This window comes from Lutzomyia longipalpis, chromosome 2 (genome assembly GCF_024334085.1).
Source record: "Lutzomyia longipalpis isolate SR_M1_2022 chromosome 2, ASM2433408v1".
NCBI lineage: Eukaryota > Metazoa > Arthropoda > Insecta > Diptera > Psychodidae > Lutzomyia > Lutzomyia longipalpis.
Window position 1 is genome coordinate 909893 of NC_074708.1, and position 15694 is coordinate 925586.

General features: G+C 33.7%; 5 protein-coding genes across 11 annotated transcripts in view; 2 read left to right on the forward strand and 3 right to left on the reverse strand.

The window, feature by feature from the left end:
* The window catches only part of LOC129788448 (regulator of G-protein signaling 7-binding protein), a 37305-nt gene extending 33059 nt beyond the window's left edge, over positions 1–4246 (forward strand). For all 4 annotated transcript variants that reach the window (XM_055824546.1, XM_055824548.1, XM_055824549.1 and 1 more), the window contains 3 exons: positions 2955–3091; positions 3704–3880; positions 3997–4246. In XM_055824546.1, the coding sequence (XP_055680521.1) occupies positions 2955–3091; positions 3704–3880; positions 3997–4118 (436 nt within the window). In that variant the 3' untranslated portion in view covers positions 4119–4246. The remainder of the gene's footprint in view (positions 1–2954; positions 3092–3703; positions 3881–3996) is intronic.
* Positions 1–15694, reverse strand: part of LOC129788401 (N-acetylgalactosaminyltransferase 7) — a 783634-nt gene that overhangs the window by 632333 nt on the left and 135607 nt on the right. The window lies entirely within an intron of this gene.
* Positions 7082–10546, reverse strand: LOC129788441 (glucosamine-6-phosphate isomerase). 4 transcript variants are annotated; one of them, XM_055824527.1, is made up of 4 exons: positions 10397–10522; positions 8966–9735; positions 7590–7667; positions 7082–7463 (listed from the first exon to the last, which is right to left on the reverse strand). In XM_055824527.1, the coding sequence occupies exons 2-3, from the start codon at positions 9731–9733 to the stop codon at positions 7593–7595; spliced, it is 843 nt and encodes a 280-aa protein (XP_055680502.1). In that variant the 5' UTR covers positions 9734–9735; positions 10397–10522; the 3' UTR covers positions 7082–7463; positions 7590–7592. The 4 variants fall into 4 exon arrangements, with proteins under 4 accessions (XP_055680502.1, XP_055680503.1, XP_055680504.1 ...); XM_055824528.1 differs by lacking the exon at positions 10397–10522 and adding an exon at positions 10246–10352; XM_055824529.1 differs by lacking the exon at positions 10397–10522 and adding an exon at positions 9824–9944.
* Positions 10495–11794, reverse strand: LOC129788432 (metallophosphoesterase 1 homolog). Its single transcript, XM_055824496.1, has 2 exons — positions 11655–11794; positions 10495–11592 (listed from the first exon to the last, which is right to left on the reverse strand). The coding sequence occupies exons 1-2, from the start codon at positions 11748–11750 to the stop codon at positions 10588–10590; spliced, it is 1101 nt and encodes a 366-aa protein (XP_055680471.1). The 5' UTR covers positions 11751–11794; the 3' UTR covers positions 10495–10587.
* Positions 11817–15673, forward strand: LOC129788455 (protein slowmo). The gene is made up of 4 exons (XM_055824555.1): positions 11817–12019; positions 12207–12372; positions 14569–14874; positions 14983–15673. Exons 1-4 carry the CDS (start codon positions 11988–11990, stop codon positions 15118–15120), a joined length of 642 nt encoding a protein of 213 aa, XP_055680530.1. The 5' UTR covers positions 11817–11987; the 3' UTR covers positions 15121–15673.

The following is a 15694-nucleotide window of genomic DNA, read 5'->3' on the forward strand; positions in this document are numbered from 1 at the left end:
GTGTCATCTGGAAGTGTCGCCTCATCCTTCTCCTTTCGAGTTTTTCCCTTTTTCCATCAAGGAATAAATGGACTTTTTTACGCATTGAAGCTTTTCGTTGCGCTCGGGGAGCTTTTTCACCATATATAGGTGCCTTTTGCCTTTTGTGTGGCAGGTACAGATGACATTTTATGGTATAAAATTTGGCACGAATAGAATGAAAATATGATTTATTGTGCATCAAGTTTGGGATTTGGGTCAGCTTTTCTTGCTGCGTGTGGTTATTGTTTGTGAGCTATTGTCTCACAGTTGTATATAATTAGTAATGAAATACTCTTGGAGCTTTTTTGTTGTTTGTTTCATTTTTTTTATTCAATTAAATTTAATTTTTACACGAAAGGAATTAATTTAAACTAATAAAATAATTCTTGTGATTTAACCGTTTTGGGCGTATTTAAGTTTCAAGGGCTTGATGATTGACGGAGCTGAATTGATTGATTTTTTCATTAGGAATATTACGAAAAATAACATAATGTTGTTTCACTCTTTTCTTTGGAGAATTTACAAAGCTTCAAGTGTTTGAAAGTATAAGAATTAATATTGAAAAGATTTTAAATCAGACAAGGATTCTTTCTAAAATCTTTTCTTTTATTTTATTACAACTTAAAAGTTTATTTAAGATTTTGACAGTTGACGTTTTTAAATTGTTCCATAAAAGAAAAACTAAAGATTTATTTCAGAAAAGTAATTTTCTTTTTAAAACATAATTAACGACAGAAACAAACTATCAAAATCCTCTAAAATTTTTCAAAAAATGCTAAAAATCTTATAATTAACGAATTGTAAGAGAAGAAAAAATATTTTTACCCCTAATTTTGCAATTCTCAATTTATTTTAAATAGCTTCCATTTCCATAAATTAATTTATCATTCATTTAATTCAGTTTTTAACTCATTCTTTGGTTTAATTTAATTGATTTTTGATAATTTCAATTGAAAGATAATTTAAAATTACTCTCAAACAATCAAATTCTCTTTCTCTCTCCCAGAGGGAATAATGTGGAGATTTTTTTGTTTCACTAAAACCCAAATAAACTCCCAATTCCTTTGTTAATTCCTCCCCAAATATATAATTGGGTGTGTACAATAGAGCGTATAGCATAATAATTTTATTCTTGGAATCCCGCATCCCAAAATTTCTCATCATATTGACAAAATCGATAATTCATTTAAGTCCTTTCCCACCCCCACCCCCCCACCTAAATGGCAAATTATTAACCCTGAGGCCGTTTTTCCCTCAATCTGGGATTAATATCCATTTTGGTGTATAAGGAAAATTCATTAAGATATTGCGCCACGTTTGGGAGTACACGTCGTTAGTGTCCAGAATGATTTGGTGTGCGTGGAAAAAAATCACTGTGACGGTTTTTGTTAGCGATAATTGCCTATATAATTTCCTGTCGTATCAAATTACATGTGTATACATACATACATTGTATATGTATACCTTGATAGAATCCTTAGGAAAATAAATGGGCGAAAAATTTGTATAACACCAAAAAACACCTCGAAAATTGTACCTAATTTCCTCTTGCTTCCCCGGACAAAAAAAAAGAAGACCGAAATCCACCCCCTAAGTTTATCGAAATCACTACAGGACTTTCCTAAATGTGCAGGTTGTTTTTTCCCTCATTCTCTCTCACCTACTCCCACACCTCTAAATTAATCTCTCTCTCAGGCAGGAAAGGATTTTTTTGTAACGTGTAATAGAGAGCAGGAAAAAAATGTGGGTTAGTTGTTTAAGTTCAATTTATCATGTCGAATTGATTAGGGCACTTCATTGAAATTAATCGAATATTTAGATGGAAAAGAAGGGAGGTGTGGGGTGTGTATGTAATGAATTCCTGCCACGGAGCACAAAGTAAATATTATTCTTGTGACTAATACACATCTCAAAGAGTTTGCTGAAACAACACCGAGGAGAGTGATATTAATTCCCTGAGTAATGACTACAATTCCCAACTATATTCCAACGAAAATTCCATTCCAAATGCTTCGTAATAGTGCTCCGTCGTCTCCCAAATGATTCCTTTTTTTTGAGCTCTTTTATTTTGGCCACACGATATAGAATAAATCCCCAAGATAATGACGTGGATTTTCTGCCACAATTGCATGTGATATACTTTCAATCTTTTCCTCTGGTTCCCTTTTTTTATAGAAGAAACTCCGCGAAGACCAATTTGGCAAAGAACAGTCTGTTTGTGAAAATTTACATTGTTCAAATTAATTAAAGGAAACTCTAATCTTCTTGAATTTTTAAGGGTGTCTAGCTACCTTATAGTAAACCTATTTAGCTACGTCACTGTTCGATTACTTCCAATACATTCCTCAAATTTCCATTGAGCTTTCAATGAATTTAACCTTTGTGCATCGTTAAACTTTACCCCTTTGCTACAGTTTCTACTTGTGCTGCACTATGGGAATTCTTGAACTTGGTGCTACGTGCAAATTGAGTCCATCTATAGTTCATCTTTTTTGCAATGAAAAACCTTCCAATTAATTCATCCTCTTCACTTCTTTATTTTTTTAAAAAAATTAATTAAATTAAAGAGTATTTAAGGAAAAAAATATTTTTAATATAAACTTCTTCTCACGAACAGACTGTGCCTTTTGAGAGTCATTTGGGAGAAGAGAAGAAAAAAAAACTTAAGCCAGACTGAATTCTCGCGCGCGCGAAAATCTTCCACATCTATTACATTTGGCCAACAAAAAAAAACAGAGAATAACGCGCGCGGGATTTACATTCCTTTCATCCACCCTCGTTTCTCATCTCATTAAATTAATGGTGGTTGGCTTTCTTGGCATCGACTTTTAAATAGAAAGTTATTAGTGTGGGAATAATTTAGGGATGCTTTTTCTGTTTCCTCTTTTATTTTATTTTACTTTTTTTTTCATCCCCATTCTTGCTACTTTCAGAGCTGTTTCTGAAGGGATCGTCACTGATAATCCACATTTAGTGCTTCTCTTCTATCTCTCGCAACTTTTCCTTCGAGAGCTCATCAAAAGCTACCGCCTCGTGCAAGTGATACCCATGGATATGTCCGGATACTACGGTAAGGGGGCAAATGTTCTATATTTTTGCTTTATTTGCAAGCATTGAATGAAAAAAGAAACTTTCTTAAATATTCATTCCCAAAACTCACACAATTGCGCGCGCCAGAGGCACTATATATTGTGAAAATGCAACAAAAAAGTTGCATAAAATTCATGAAATTTCTGCAAAATATTTTTTGCATTGTGGACAAATTTATTTTATTTACATTTACGGAGTATTTGTTCAACTCTTCATATGTAAAAGTTTTTTTTTCCAATTTACATGTTGTGCTTTTAATTTTATATGCACAGCTTCATGACTGTGGGGTTTTTCGACACAACAACGAACAAAAAAATTGAGCTTTTTAAAATCCTGCATTTGCATTATTTACATTTGTTATCCGAATTTGGAATTTTAATAAAGGATATAGTTGGTAGAGAGAGAGTAATATAGAAAGCTTTTTATTTATTTTTAACTGACTTTTAAATAAAACTTTCGGGAGGCACAACATGTAAAAAAAAAGTGAGGTTATAGTGGGAAAATGACGCGCAAAATGTGAGGTTATGGAATGAAAAAGGACGCGAACTTTAATAAGAAAAAAAATATTCATTCAATTTAATTTATTTTGTAGAAAATCGTGCCGGACCATCGAATCTCGGCAATGTAATAAGTCAAATTCTTCTGTGTAAGCAAATAACACCGGATTTTAATCAAGAAGAATTATGTAGTATCAACAAAGATTCCCAGGAGATAGCCCACCTCCTTGCTGAAATGCAAGAATTTATGCCACAGCAAGAAATCTATCTTGGTAAGAAGAATAAGAAAATAATCTTTTCTTTGCCAAAAAAATATTAATTTGTAATACATACAAAATCTCCATCCTACGCTTCATGATTCTTTTGTCTTTTTTTTGTGTCTTTTAAGAACGAAATGCTGCACTTACGGGCGACGACACCAATGGCCCATGGCCGGCAAAGAGGCGACGCAATTCTCTGTACAAAAATATGGGTCTTTTGTGTTGTGTTTCCCGGCCAAACTATCTCTGAGATTAACTTTTCAGCATCTTGGTGATGTACCAAAGCAACTTATGATACGACAAGGAAATTAATAATATATATAACTATATAATACTAAGAGAGCTAAAAAGAAAAATCACCCCATTCAATTGATGATAGGGGAAACTGGGGTAATTCGGTGAATTTTTGGGAGATAATTTTTCCTGAGTTCCATGGAAATATTTGAGATTTCCCATGAGAACAATCTTATAGGAAATTTTTCGGGCTACAACTTTGTCTCAGACGATTTTTCTCTATCTCAATGGGAAAATGCTTTTTCAGGCCATTTTCCAAACCCTTCCAAATTTGCCTGTTCCAAAAATCCTGGGGTAAAACGGTTAATTGCGTTTTTTGTTCGCTAATCTTAATTTAATAAAATTATTTTAGCAAGGCACTATAATATCTATTGAGAATGAGAGATTTGTGTACCAATTAAAACTTTTTTTTAATAAAAAAAATACAAAAAATTAAAAAAACGTTAAATTTAAGAAATTGCTTTTTTTATTTTTTTAGTTTATCAAAATTGGTAATAGTAAGTGATTAAACATCCCAAATTGTATATAATAGTTATAGTAATTAAGGGAAATTATTTTTTCAAAAATTTAAAAAGTTATTTTAAAAAAACACCAAATTCACCATTTTGCCCCAAACGGTACTTTTTACTATCAGTGTTTTACGGGAAAACTCGGAAAATTTTTTCGGAAAATTCAGATTAGATTCGTGTTTAGCAATAGTTACTCTGTCTAAAAATGCATTTGGATCAAAAATATTGCAGAGAATTTCGCCAAAACTGAATTTGTAGTTGAGTGGTCAGAGTAACTTTGAGGTTCGAAAAATTTGTTTTTCAAATAAAAGCCAAAATATTGGATCAATTATTATGAAACTTTCTAGGTTTAGGCAGGGGTATAAAGTGCAACTACTGACAAAATTAGACAGATTAGCTCTCACTGCTTCTTGAGTTATTACTTTTTATTTTTTTTCAAATTCACCATTTTACCCCAGTTACCCCTATATTTAAAGAAAATGAAGAAGAAAAAAAGGAAACAAGTTGAAAAGCAATATTTTCCTCCACCTACCCCCCTTGTATGTATTTTTAGACAACCAACTCGCAAAACTGTGTTTCATAGAGGAAATTAATTAATTATTAATATTTAAAAAAAGAAGAAATTATATATTTAAACAAATAAAAATTGAAGAATTATTAATAATTATAAAATGCACAGAAAATTGACAAAAAGAAAACTTATAAAAATATTGTAGATAAGATTTTAAAAAAAAGTTAAGAAGTCTTTTATCGAATTATCAGTTTGGCATCTAAATTCGCACATGTGTTAGTTGATTGTATAAAATATATATAGTATAATAAATATTATACATAATAAATAAAAATAATGAAGAATTGTCAATTGCACATAGTACCGTAGAGAGAACTAAATATAGAGAATGAAAATTAAAATAAAAAATAACCCATTTTTACCCAAATTAGAGAACGTGATCGTCAATTAGTGAGAACTTCCAATTTTTGTGGATTTTTTGGGTAAAATATTAACATTGAAACATTGGCAATTTTCAACGAACCACCTACATTTTTTTTGGTCTATAATAAGTCATTGAAAATTATGTGCAAAAGTTTTTTGATAAAATCATTTTTATTTTTAAATTTTGTTCAAAATTTTTTAAAGTTTTTTTTACCATTTCAAATTAGAAGAGAAAATATAAAAAGAATGACATTTCTAAAGGTCAAATTCTTGACACTTCTTTACTTATGACAGAAAACCTAAAAAGATGGCCTATCAGGGGCTTCTATTCTTTAAAACTATTTTAGTGTTATTTCTGTGATTTCTTTGAATCCTAAAAAAATCTTTTTTACTTTTAATTTCCTTTCTGACAATTCAAACTAAACTGAATGACATTTGCAAACGTCAATTTTTTGACACATATTCATGACAGATAACTCACAATATAATGGCCTATTAGATGTTTTTTCCATTTTATTTAACTGATTTTTTTTTAGTTTTAATATGAAAATGAAAGCTTTGTTAAATCAACTTTGGTTTTCTTAGGAAAAAATCCTTAAGCTTTACATCACAGATTTTCGGCAAATTATTTAAATCAGATTAACTGCCATCATCGAAATATTCGATTATTCTGATCCCCTTCAAGAATTTAATCTTTTTGTAATTCTGCATTTGACTTGGGACACCCTTTAGGCATAAATTACTCGTAGGTTTTTATTGAATTTAACTGAATTCATTCATTGTAATACAGAAAACTGGTCGGAATTGAACCATCTTCCCCTATTGAAATTCCAATTATTTTGCACGTTAAGAAATAGATTAAAAAAATAAAATAGAAAACCATTAAGCTCTATCTACCTTCTATTAAAGCCATTGTAGTGATAAAGATAAATCGACGATATGTTCCGTAGATAAAAATTAAATAACTAAATAAAATTAAAAAAAATGTATTAAATAAAAAATTCCATAGAAATCATTGAATTTATCGAAAAGTGGAATCAAACTGTAGTGAAGAATCCCAAATAAATGGAAGAGAAAGAAGATGAATGGGGGCGAATACTTTTGTGGACCAAGTAATATTTTTATTACAGAATATGTTTTTTGTAAAAGTTGAGAGGAAAACTGGCTAAAAAAAATTTAAATAAAAAAAAGATCCAGCAAAGATAGAAGAAGAAACTTAAATAGAAAAAGTGCAAAAACACAATCAAAACTTTCAAATGGAAAATAAACGAGCTCTTGAAAATCAACAAAAAAATAAAAAATCAGAATTTCCATGTCTTTTTTCTCTATTTTCACCGCCATTTTTCATTCAGAAGAAAAATCATAAAATGAATATAATTAATACATATTAAAAAAAGTAAAAAACACAATACCCAATTATATAGAAATAAAAAAAAATGAATAAAATAAAAATATATAGGATTGAACAAACGCAAGTTTATCTCAATGTTAAAGAAATATCTTTTTTGTGATTTATTGAAAAATCTATAATATATTTTTTTGATTAGTATTGTAAGAGATTTAAGAAAAAAGGATATATTAAAAATTATAAAATACAATATTTTCTGTGGAATTGCGAACAAATAAATTGAGAAAAAAACTGTATAAATTGAAGAAAAAAACTAATTGAGGCTCAAAGGATTTTCACAGCGTCTTGATGATTTTTGTTGTTTATTGTTGGCTTTAACCCCTTTAATAGTAAACCCCACATTATCCCCTCTACAGTGATGCGACTAAATTCATTCCTATCCATGCTGTGACGCCTTTTCTGTGTGAGCTACGTGTCCTCAATTAATTTTTTATGAACATTGTAGAGGCCCTAAAAGAAGAAAATTATCTTCAGAATTTTTCTTAAAAGTTTCCAGATTTTTTGTTGTTGTTAGGTTAGTGAAAATTCTTAACAAGGACAACCCTTTCCCTTGATGTAGGACAAATGGAACTTTACCACTTAATCCGTTGGACAGCCTCCTCGGCGGCTTCTGCCATCATTTGCAATAAGTTTATTATGAAGATCACTCAATGCCTGATGGAGAATTTTTTGTTGTTAAAAACACTTTTTTTTTAAAATGATTTTCTGGCATGAAAATGTTCTCCATCACCGAGTGAGTTAGTTAAACTTGGAGGAGGTAAGCCTCCAAATTAATCCACAACTCTTAAACTTAAAGCTTATTTGAGTTTAGTTGAGATAAAGAAACAGAAGTTTGAGTAGAAAGAATTAAAAGTAGCAAGGAAGAGGAATTTAGTAGAGAAAATAAAACAATTTTTTTTAACCCTTTTAAGCCTGATCTTAACTGCTTTTAAAACAAACTTTAAAGACCATAAATATATCTCTTGTAAAGGGTTAAAATTGGCGTACCATCATGTGCATTAAAACATGCCTAAGGGGGGATAAAAGTTAAAATAACTGTAAAACCGTTTAATTAATTGAATTAAAGTTAAATTAAATTAAAGTTCTACGAATTATTTAGAAATGTCTCATAAATTGCATTAGTTTCACCTGAAGAAATATCAAGGGGTGTATATCTGAATAAAATTATTTGAATTTTCTTCAAAAATATTCAGATTATTCGCCAAAGAAATCAAAATATTGATTTTTAGTCCTTAAATGGTTAAGATTGAGGAGCAAAAGCCACAAAAATATTCAATTTGAGCCCAAAAAACGTCTAAATAATGCTAATTTTAAGTTTAAAAATATGCTAAACTCAAGCCTAAGATCTGCTAAATTCCAGCCTAAAAAGTTGCTAAATTCAAGCCTGAAAAATATGCTAAATTCAAGCCTAAAAATTTGCTGAATTCAAGCCTGAAAAATATGCTAAATTCAAGCCTAAAAATTTGCTAAATTCAAGCTTAAAAAATATGCTAAATTCAAGCCAAAAATGAATTAATTCCAAGCCTAAAAAAAGGACTAAAACTCAAACCGAAAATAGTAAATTCAAACCGAAAAGGGTTAAATTTTTTTAGATTAATTTAGCTTTCGCATTAAAAGAAAGAGAATAAAAAATATTTAGATCTTCACAAATATTCGAATAAATCGCCATTAAAATCAAAAAAATTCTTCAGATAGAGATCCCTTGAGAAAGGCAAATTAAAGGGAAAAGAAAAAGAGAAGTTTTCTATAGCAAAATAAATATAAATAAATATTTTTCTTTTCAACATTGAGCCTATATCGCTGATAAAACGAATCGGATTCATAGAAAATTTGATTTTTTGTCTCTTTCAAAGTCTTTAAATTAAAAGAAATTCCCTTAAACCTGAAGGTTAAAAGAGGAGGTGCAGAAGAAGCCCTTAAACCTGCTGAATCAGAAGATAAATTAGACTTACCTTGAAATACTTGACCGTCTTTACGCGAAGCTCCAGTGTGGCATCTTCATCGCATAGCATGAGTGTATTGGGATGCTGCTGGAAGGCACTCACGGTCCACATGTGATTAACCCCCTCTTCGATGGCTTTGTACAGTGCGAAAGCCTTGTGGGCGCCTGTAACAAGAATCATCACCTCCTTGGCGTCCATAACGGTGGCAACGCCGACTGTTAGTGCCTGCTTGGGCACCTTACTGATGTCATTCCCAAAGAAACGTGCATTGGCCTCCAGGGTGTCCTGTGCCAGTGTCTTCACGCGTGTTCGCGAGACAAGAGACGATCCGGGTTCATTGAAAGCAATATGCCCATCTGGTCCAATCCCACCAATGAACAGTTCCACGCCCCCGGCTTTTGTGATCTCCGCTTCAAACTTCCGGCACTCCTCCACGAGATCCGGAGCATTCCCATCCAAGATGTGCGCATTGGCGGGATCAATGTCAATGTGTCGGAAGAAATTGTGATGCATGTAGTAGTGATAGGATTCCGGATGATCCCTCGGTAGGTCCACATACTCATCCATATTGAATGTCTTGACGTACTTGAAGGAGATCTTCCCTGCCTGATGGAATTCAATCAGCTTCCTGTACATTATGAGTGGGGTACTGCCCGTTGGGAGTCCCAGGACGAAGTATCTCTCCGGTCCTGGATTGAAGTCATTTATCCGCTTCATCACATACCGTGCTGACCATTCGCCAACACATTCTGCAGAGTCTAGAATCACCAGACGCATCGCTGGAAGAAAAACAAAGACGGGAGAGAAATAATTATTATTGGGGCCAAATCGTCATCGGTCAGCTCTTTAGTGATAAGATAAACCCACTTTAGTCTTCTCTCTGGGTATGAGAATGCAATTGGTCTCACGAGAGAGATTTCTTTGGCTCTTTTTAATTTTTCACTGCAACGTAGTCAGACTGATGAGGGCAGTGACCTCCCCAAAAAAACCGCCTCATGTCTGGATGGCCAGAACAAAGTTTTTGAATTCTTTACAATTTTCTCTTCTTTAATGTTTTTTTTAGAGAATTTTATTTCATTTTGTTTTTTTAAAGATTTTTTAACATTTTTAATAATAAATTAATTTTAAAAGGATTTATTTTATATGAAGAAATTCTTTATTGCTCATTGTCTACACTTTGGTACAAAAGACGTAATGAATGATTTTGTAGACAATCCCATGGAGAGAATTTTATTTATTTTTCACTGAATTTAAAATAAATAACTAAATGAAAATTAAACAAACCACACCTGGACATCCCAAGAAGGATGGAATCCAGGTAAATCTCACAAAAACTCTCAAGAATTTTGAGAAAATTCAAAAAATAAAATCTTTGCCTTTCTAAAATTACAGAAAAAATGCCCTACTTATGGGATTTTTGCTATTTCTTTCAGTACTCACTGGAATTTGGTTAAATGCCCTGCCTGGAAGACTTATGGCTGATCTCTGGCACTCCTCAATCCCTTTGATTGGTCAATAAACGGCAAAATACAATACAATTACAGTAGAGATAAGTTCTTATCACTAAAAAAATTAGTATTACAGCTGTTCCGAATGAGGTTATGTTTGACTTTCCGGAAATGAAATAAAATTCAAAAAATCTTCGTATGGCGACGGTTGATGGTGGGCCAGTGGATTATGGCAAGAATTACACCCACGAAAGCTCCAACAATGTAAATTGTAATGACTGTACTCTCCCTGGGTGTGCTGCACTTCTTTACAGCCTCTTCCGTGGGCGTGAAGGTGGCCAGGAGGAAATTTGGGTTGTTCTTGTTGCGCCAGTTGAATGACGAGATGGTGTACTCGGTGATTCCGAGGCGACTTTTGAGCCGGCAGTAGTTGTGGGAATGCCCCGAGAAGGCAATCCGTGGTGCTACGAGTTCCCCAATGAGATCCGATGATTCCTGCGAGAGGACTTCCCATCGTTCCCTGTAGAGCTCAATGGGAATTGGATCGTGCTCCTGACAATCCCTATCGGATTCCCTATAGAGAGGATAGTGCTGCAGCAGGATGGGTTTGCTGTAGCTTCGCAATGTGGGTGTATCCTTGCAGTTGCCCACATTCCGGGCACATTTAAAGATTTGCGAAATATTTCGTAATTCCATCTCTGCCTGGGCGCAGAGACTACATCCATCTCCTTCCATTGCAATTGAATTGATTAGGATGAAATTTATATCCTTCAGCGTTATGAGGGAGACTCCTGTTGTGTGGAATTCCTCCTCAAAACGCTTGACTAGCTTCGGATGAGCTTGATAGTGGAATCCAATATCATGATTCCCAACTACCCCATACAGCTGGGTTCCCGTGGGAACGGCAAAGATCTCGTGGAATCTCTTCACGTAGTCGTTGAATTCTGTACTTGTGACCCATTTGCCTTCGTCGAAGAGATCCCCGAGGATGAATACTGCTTCTGGATGGAAGAGATTGATTGCTGATTGAAAGCTTCGGCGCATCTGCCATTCTCTTCTAAGTTTATCAAACCAGTGACCACGGTAGGGTCCCAAGAGGTGAGGATCAGCAAGCAAAAGTACTTTTAGGGTGCTTCCGGAACTTCCTTCATTGTCTGAAGTTTGTGGGAAATCCTCCGGCCAGGAACACTGAAAGATTTATAAGAAATGTCTATTATTTCTGCATGATTTCCCATCTGGATGGTACTAACCTGCCTGATGACGAGATAGTAGAAGATAAATTCACAAAAAATCACCAAAAAGAAGAAATTCAGGGATAATTTTATCAGAAATCTCTTCAAGCGCATTTTTGAGGTTAAGATAACATCCCGCGTTGCCTACACCAGCCACTATTGCAAATGAGTGTAAGAAGATGCGACAAGTAGTGATGAAGGTGTCGCGAATTAGTTGTCATTTTGGTTCTGCGCGAGGTGGATTTGCTCGCTTTCCTCTCCGCATTTTTCCCCCGAATTTTCAATGCCCCACACGTGATTGCGTAATTTAATCAATACTGATCATATTGGTAAACTAGTGAAGTGATAGAAATGAAAATCTGGACATCGGAACATACATTTAAGTGAGTATCCGTGCCAAGAAAAGTCAAGGTCTGGAACTTTCCGCGAGGCTTTTACATAACCCTGACCCATTGATTCTGCGCCACCCACCAACAGCGTACAATTTTCAATCATGCCCACCCCAAATGGTGGGAAATTCCACGCAGTAAATGGGGCGCTTTTGTTACAATTTTGTGTGTTTCATTGCAGCCATCCCTGGGAGACGGTGACGCAGGCTGCTTGGCGGAAATACCCAAATCCCATGAATCAGGGTGTCATTGGGACGGATGTTGTAGACAGGAAGGTAGTCAATGGAGTCCTACACACCCACAGACTTGTTAGTTCCAAATGGTACTTCCCCAAATGGGCGCAAAAGGTACGTTTACTCATCAAATTGCTAAAAAGAAAAACCTTTTGTGGCTTTAACCTTTAACCCCGCAAATTTTTTTTCTGTCTATCACTGATAAGTTTTGCTTTATCGCGGCACCTCTGCATGCCCGCCGGCTCTATTTCTGCCCGGAGATTATTGTTGATTTTTTTTTGGGGGATTGGTATCTTTCCCAAAAGCTTTTATTTGTTGTTGCTGGGGAGGTCAAAAGGGTTGTTCAATTGTTAGGGAAGGATTTTTTAATGATTTTCCCTGAAGATCCTTGTAAATCCTGGACGGAACTTCTAAAGGAAAGACCGTGCCTTAACAAGTGGCAGAGATTTTATAAATAAATTAGCTGAACAAAGTCTCGCTCACGTGCACGCAATTATTACGTCATGCTAATTTATTTAAAAAAAGAAAATGCTTTTACTCTGTTATCTAAGTCGTAGTTTAGAGATCAGAATGGTTAAAAGATCAGTAGTAAAGTGGGATCCATCACGTTTCTTTTAAATTCTTCAAATTAATGTTTATTAATAGATTTGTCTTAGCTTCCTTTTTTTTGGAGGAATAGTTGAGGAATGGTTCTGTTTGGGATTGATTAACAATTCTTCTAGCTTAGATTGAACTGTTATAGGGTTACCACCTTTTTTTAACGAGGTCATGCTGAGGTAGAGTTAAGTGCATGTGTAACACCTTAAAAATGTAAGTTTGTCTTAAAAAAACTTAAGCCTGAAGAAACAAAGTAAAGCCGTTCATTAAGCCAGACCTATTTTAGCGATTTTAGCTGTGATTCTTTCATCAAAGAAGCACAGTTTTTTTTTTAAACCGAACCTTAGTTCCTTTAGGTCAGACTTTAAAGACGCATTTAGCCTCAATTAAGCCTGATTTAACTTTAAAACCTCAAAAGCCTGACCTTAAAAAAACTTAAGTCTAATCTACAACAAAAGCCTTGCTTAAAAATCTTAGGACTTACTTTAAAAACTTAAAGCTAGTTTGTAGAAAACTGTAGTCTAGTTTAAAGAAGTCTCTTTTGAGAGCTGGTGAAATTAAATATTTTAATTTTTCTTGGGGTTTTTCTTAAACTCGGTTTTCAAGTGTTGGTGACATTTAAAGACTTATCATTAAAGAGTAAGAAAATCACTTTCCGCCATCTTAGATGCGACGCCATCTTGAGATTTTCCTCAAAACCCAAAGGTAGGTTTTTCTCAGGATCTACTGGATGGATTTAGATGGGGTAAAAAGCAAATGAAAGAGGAAGAATTAGCGAAGAATGTACCGGAACCGATTTTAGAATTTCGACTCAGAAGTTGAGAAAAGTAGATAAATATTATTATTGACTTTTCTCAGCTGCTGAGTCGAAATTCAAATATTTGTTCTGGTACATTCTCCGCTAATGCTTCCTCTTTCATTTGCTTTTTACCCCATCAAAATCCATCCAGTAGATCCTGAGAAAAACCTACCTTTGTTTTTTAGGGCAGTTCTGCGGAAAAGTCGGAAAACCACAAGATGGCGTCGCACCTAAAATGGCGAAAAGTGATTTTCTTACACTTCAATAACTAAGCTACAAATGTAACCATAATCGGATATCAAAGTTTAAGAAAAACCCCAAGAAAATGACAACATTAAAAATGAGTAAATTCTAACAGATTTCCCAAGAGACTCCCCTTAAGACGATTTTCCTTCAGCAAACAAAATCGAAACTTCCTAAATTACACAGAGTCAATTCAATTTTCGATTTTTTAGTTTTCTGATACTGCCGAAAATTAAAACAAAAAAAATTAAATTGTGTGATCCGGAGAAATTCATCCTAAACCACTAGAGGTGGTAACCCTAGAGTTGTAATTGGAATAAAAGAAAATCTTTAATTAATTTTAATGATGACTAAGCTTTCTTATGTTTCATTTAACCGCTTCCTTTATGTTTATACCTGTCTGTGTGGTCTGTTTTTTTGTTTTATTTAATATTCTATGTTGTTTTATTAATCAATGCTTAATTCTGTTGTAACTTTTTTGTTTTAAAACGAATTTTACGTTTTGTGTATGTTTCTTGTGAATGTGCTTTACTATGTTTAGTTTTTTTTTTTAAGTAAGTTTTTAATCTATTTTGTAATTAATCTGGGTACGTTAAGTTAACATTTAATATAAACAACGTATAAAATACAAAGAATAAAATAAAATAAAAAAATTGTGACATCTCTTGTAGCTGATTGGAACGGCAAAAATTTGCTATGCTAGTGAAAAATCCACAGTAGACCCTCAGAGTCGAGTGATGATGCTGCGAACGATAAATTTAACATTCTGCAAATTCATCTCTCTCGATGAGGTGCTCTTCTACACACCACACCCCACGGAACCGGGGAAGACACTCCTTAAGCAAGAGGCTACAGTGACGGTACAGGGTGTTCCACTGAGTCACTACATGGAGGATATTCTCACATCAAAGATCAGCTTTAATGCAGGAAAGGGTAGGCAGGGCCTCGAATGGGTTATTGGACGGCTAAACTCAGAGGTAGATTCGCAAATTCTCTAAATGAAAAAAAAAAAAACATTTTCAAAGAGAAAAAAAAAGAATCTTTTCCCCTTTATCTGATGCCGATTTGCATTTAATTCTGTATAGATGAAGGGCATCGCTGAATCAGCGTGCAAGAGTACAGATGAAATTATTACACAGACGAAAAAGTCACTGGACGACATCACAGTGACGGCGCGGAAGAATATGGACGAACTGAGTGCGACGACCAATATGCATCTCTAGCGAGGTTTTTTTACACAGCCCAAGGCCTCTGAAAAGACCACACAACATGCCAACACACCATTATCCAAAATCATAGCTAAAGTAATTGATTTATTAAAAATAATAGGTAATTTATTTTGTAAAAAAAAATGAGAGAAAGAGAAAGAGCGTTGAAAGGATGAAGCACTATAGGTATTTTTTTTTTCATTTTAATTTGTTAAATTAAAAACCCAATTTGTCTGTAAGGAGTCAGTTGGATCGTCACAAAGTGCTCACTATTATGCTCCCACCCACACATTTAGTGCGGGGTGAGAGAGAAAATTATGATTTGTGACTCGCAATGACTCTTTGTTTTAATTTTAATATTAAAAAAAAAAAGAAAAATTTAGAGTGATTTGCGAGAGAGAACGACAAAGATTGCAAGGATTTTTCCATTAAATGTTTTTCTTTTCTCACAACATAAAAGGCTTAAAGTTGTAAAAAAAAATTGAGAGAGAAAGAAAGAGAAAATCCTTATACCTGTTCATTAGAAATCAAATAAATTGGATGTTTTATTTCTTAAAAATTAATAAAATGTGTTTTATTTACCAAAAAA

Excerpts from the sequence above, each read along its gene's own strand:
- LOC129788441 (XM_055824527.1), bottom strand. The coding sequence starts at position 9,733 with ATGCGTCTGGTGATTCTAGACTCTGCAGAATGTGTTGGCGAATGGTCA. Across the intron at positions 7,668-8,965 it reads AGACGGTCAAGTATTTCAAG|GCATTGAGTGATCTTCATAA; the intron begins GTAAGTCTAATT and ends ATTCTCCATCAG.
- LOC129788432 (XM_055824496.1), bottom strand. The coding sequence starts at position 11,750 with ATGCGCTTGAAGAGATTTCTGATAAAATTATCCCTGAATTTCTTCTTT. Across the intron at positions 11,593-11,654 it reads ACTATCTCGTCATCAGGCAG|TGTTCCTGGCCGGAGGATTT; the intron begins GTTAGTACCATC and ends TAAATCTTTCAG.
- LOC129788455 (XM_055824555.1), top strand. The coding sequence starts at position 11,988 with ATGAAAATCTGGACATCGGAACATACATTTAA. Across the intron at positions 12,020-12,206 it reads ACATCGGAACATACATTTAA|CCATCCCTGGGAGACGGTGA; the intron begins GTGAGTATCCGT and ends GTTTCATTGCAG. Across the intron at positions 12,373-14,568 it reads TCCCCAAATGGGCGCAAAAG|CTGATTGGAACGGCAAAAAT; the intron begins GTACGTTTACTC and ends CATCTCTTGTAG.